General features: G+C 44.3%; 1 protein-coding gene across 1 annotated transcript in view; it reads right to left on the reverse strand.

Annotated features, from left to right (window-relative positions):
- Positions 1-1974, reverse strand: part of SLC2A2 (solute carrier family 2 member 2) — a 49204-nt gene that overhangs the window by 29442 nt on the left and 17788 nt on the right. Inside the window, exon 2 of the mRNA XM_045297581.1 lies at positions 1699-1791. Within this exon, the coding sequence (XP_045153516.1) occupies positions 1699-1791 (93 nt within the window). The remainder of the gene's footprint in view (positions 1-1698; positions 1792-1974) is intronic.

Consider the following 1974-nt stretch of genomic DNA (forward strand, 5'->3'; position numbering starts at 1 on the left):
GCTGGTGGTTTCAAACTGCTGGCCTTGCAGTTAGCAGCTCAACATATAAGCTGCCAGGGATCCTAAACGTCATTCAGCTGAAAATATACAGATATGGGATGGAATGACCATTCTTACATACTTGTGTTTAAGCAACTTTCTAACCACACAAAAAAGGTGGGTTATCAAGAGGGCAAAAAGGGAGGCCCGTGAGCAGATCAATCCCTGCTTTCAGCTCTGACTCATAAAATCAAAAGATGGGAGACCATTGTCTAGTGGCCTCTCTAAAATTGGCCAGTGTGGTTGAACTAGGATAGGGACAAGTCTTCCATGAAAAGAGAAGACAGCCATCAATATGGCAAATATTGTGACCACTCATTGAAAAACAAACGAACTACATTTCCCAGCTCCACAAAACATTCCCTGTGGTTCTCAGCCTTCCTCATGCCACCACCCTTTCATACAGGTCCTCATGTTGTGGTGACCCCCCCAACCATAAAATTATTTTCGTTTCTATTTCATGACTGTCATTTTGCTACTGTTATGAATCAGGTGACCCCTGTGAAAGGGTTGTTCGACCCCCAAAGGGGTCAAGACCCACAGGTTGAGAACTGTTGCCTTAGATCTTTCACCCACAGAAAGGCCCCACTGCACTCAGGATGATGTGTGACAATAAAAGCATATCTTTGGGCCAAGGAGCAGCTTTTTTGAGGTGATGGGCTCTGGCCAATGTATGCTATACACATCACACCCTGCAGGATCTTCAGTCTTCCTTAGAGTGTAATGGCAGAGACGAAGGCAGAACAATGATGAATTTATATGATTCAGGTCCCAGAGCACCTTCTGTGCACCAATATTGTGTTTGGCACTGGTGATAGAAAGAGGGGCGCGTGTTGTCCTGCCCCAGCACATTAATCAGCTGAGTTAGAGCTTAGGGGGACTCCTGGTTGCTTCTTTAGGGGGTACAAAAAACCATCTCTCTTGCCTGTCTATGAACTGGACACCAGGGTAGAGTTTCATAAAATACATGACAAAATTTTGGAAAGTATTTGATAGTAAAACAAAATAAGAACATTCTAATAGTTATCATGGAGTATGTGAAGACTTTGCTGGACTCTTGACTATTAGTTTAAAACTTTTGAATGTTACTCTGAAAGCATGCTAAGAAACAAGAATGGGGTGAAGGACTCCCATCATTTCCAAGTTCTGGGCTCCTAAAGGTTTTAATCTGATTGGAGACCTGAAAAATCAGGTTGTTGGGTGGACTGAATTAGAAAAAACATTATGTTAAAATGCCTGATACACATTAAGTAGGTGCTCAATAATGTCTGTCCAAGGGAAAATATTTATCAGTTTCTGTTATTACTTGGAGTTTTTTACTGACACATTCTTAGAGCTCTGAATAAATGCTGTGCTGAGCTTCCTCACTCTCAACAGGGTTGAGCATGTGACATCTGGCTAAAGTTTTCTGTGATTTCAGCAAACGGTGCTCAGCAATCAAGAATTATTTATGACTTTCTTTTTTTCTTTGAGGATTACCGACTGAGGAGTCAAAGGCAAGTTTATCAGCTTTGGAGCCATGTGCATGACACCTGACCAAAGGCTGGGATTACCTGGTGTCCCCACGTGGGCACACTATCTCCACGTGTCAGGAACATGTGATAGCTCTCTGTCACCGACAGATTGCCAAGGAAGAGAACTTGTGCATGTTCCACTTGCCTGCTGAGGTGCATTGATTACACCAATGTCATATCCAAACTGGAAGGAGGCCAGGACGGTGGTGAAGATGGTGAAAACCAAGGTCCCGGTGACCTGGGGAGAGAGAAACGCAGGGCAGGAAAATGAGTAGGTAACTTCACTCAGCTGTCACCTGGCTGTCCACAGCGCAGATTGTTACAGTCTGGTTCCTTCCCCTGGCTACCCACAGTCTGCTCTGTGCACTGGAGAACAGGAGGGTCATTTATCCCTTCCCCACCCTGCAGCTGAAAGCTTGTT

The sequence above is a fragment of the Echinops telfairi genome, unplaced genomic scaffold, assembly GCF_000313985.2.
Source record: "Echinops telfairi isolate 266 unplaced genomic scaffold, ASM31398v2 ScPeMD7_7420;HRSCAF=8458, whole genome shotgun sequence".
Lineage (NCBI taxonomy): Eukaryota > Metazoa > Chordata > Mammalia > Afrosoricida > Tenrecidae > Echinops > Echinops telfairi.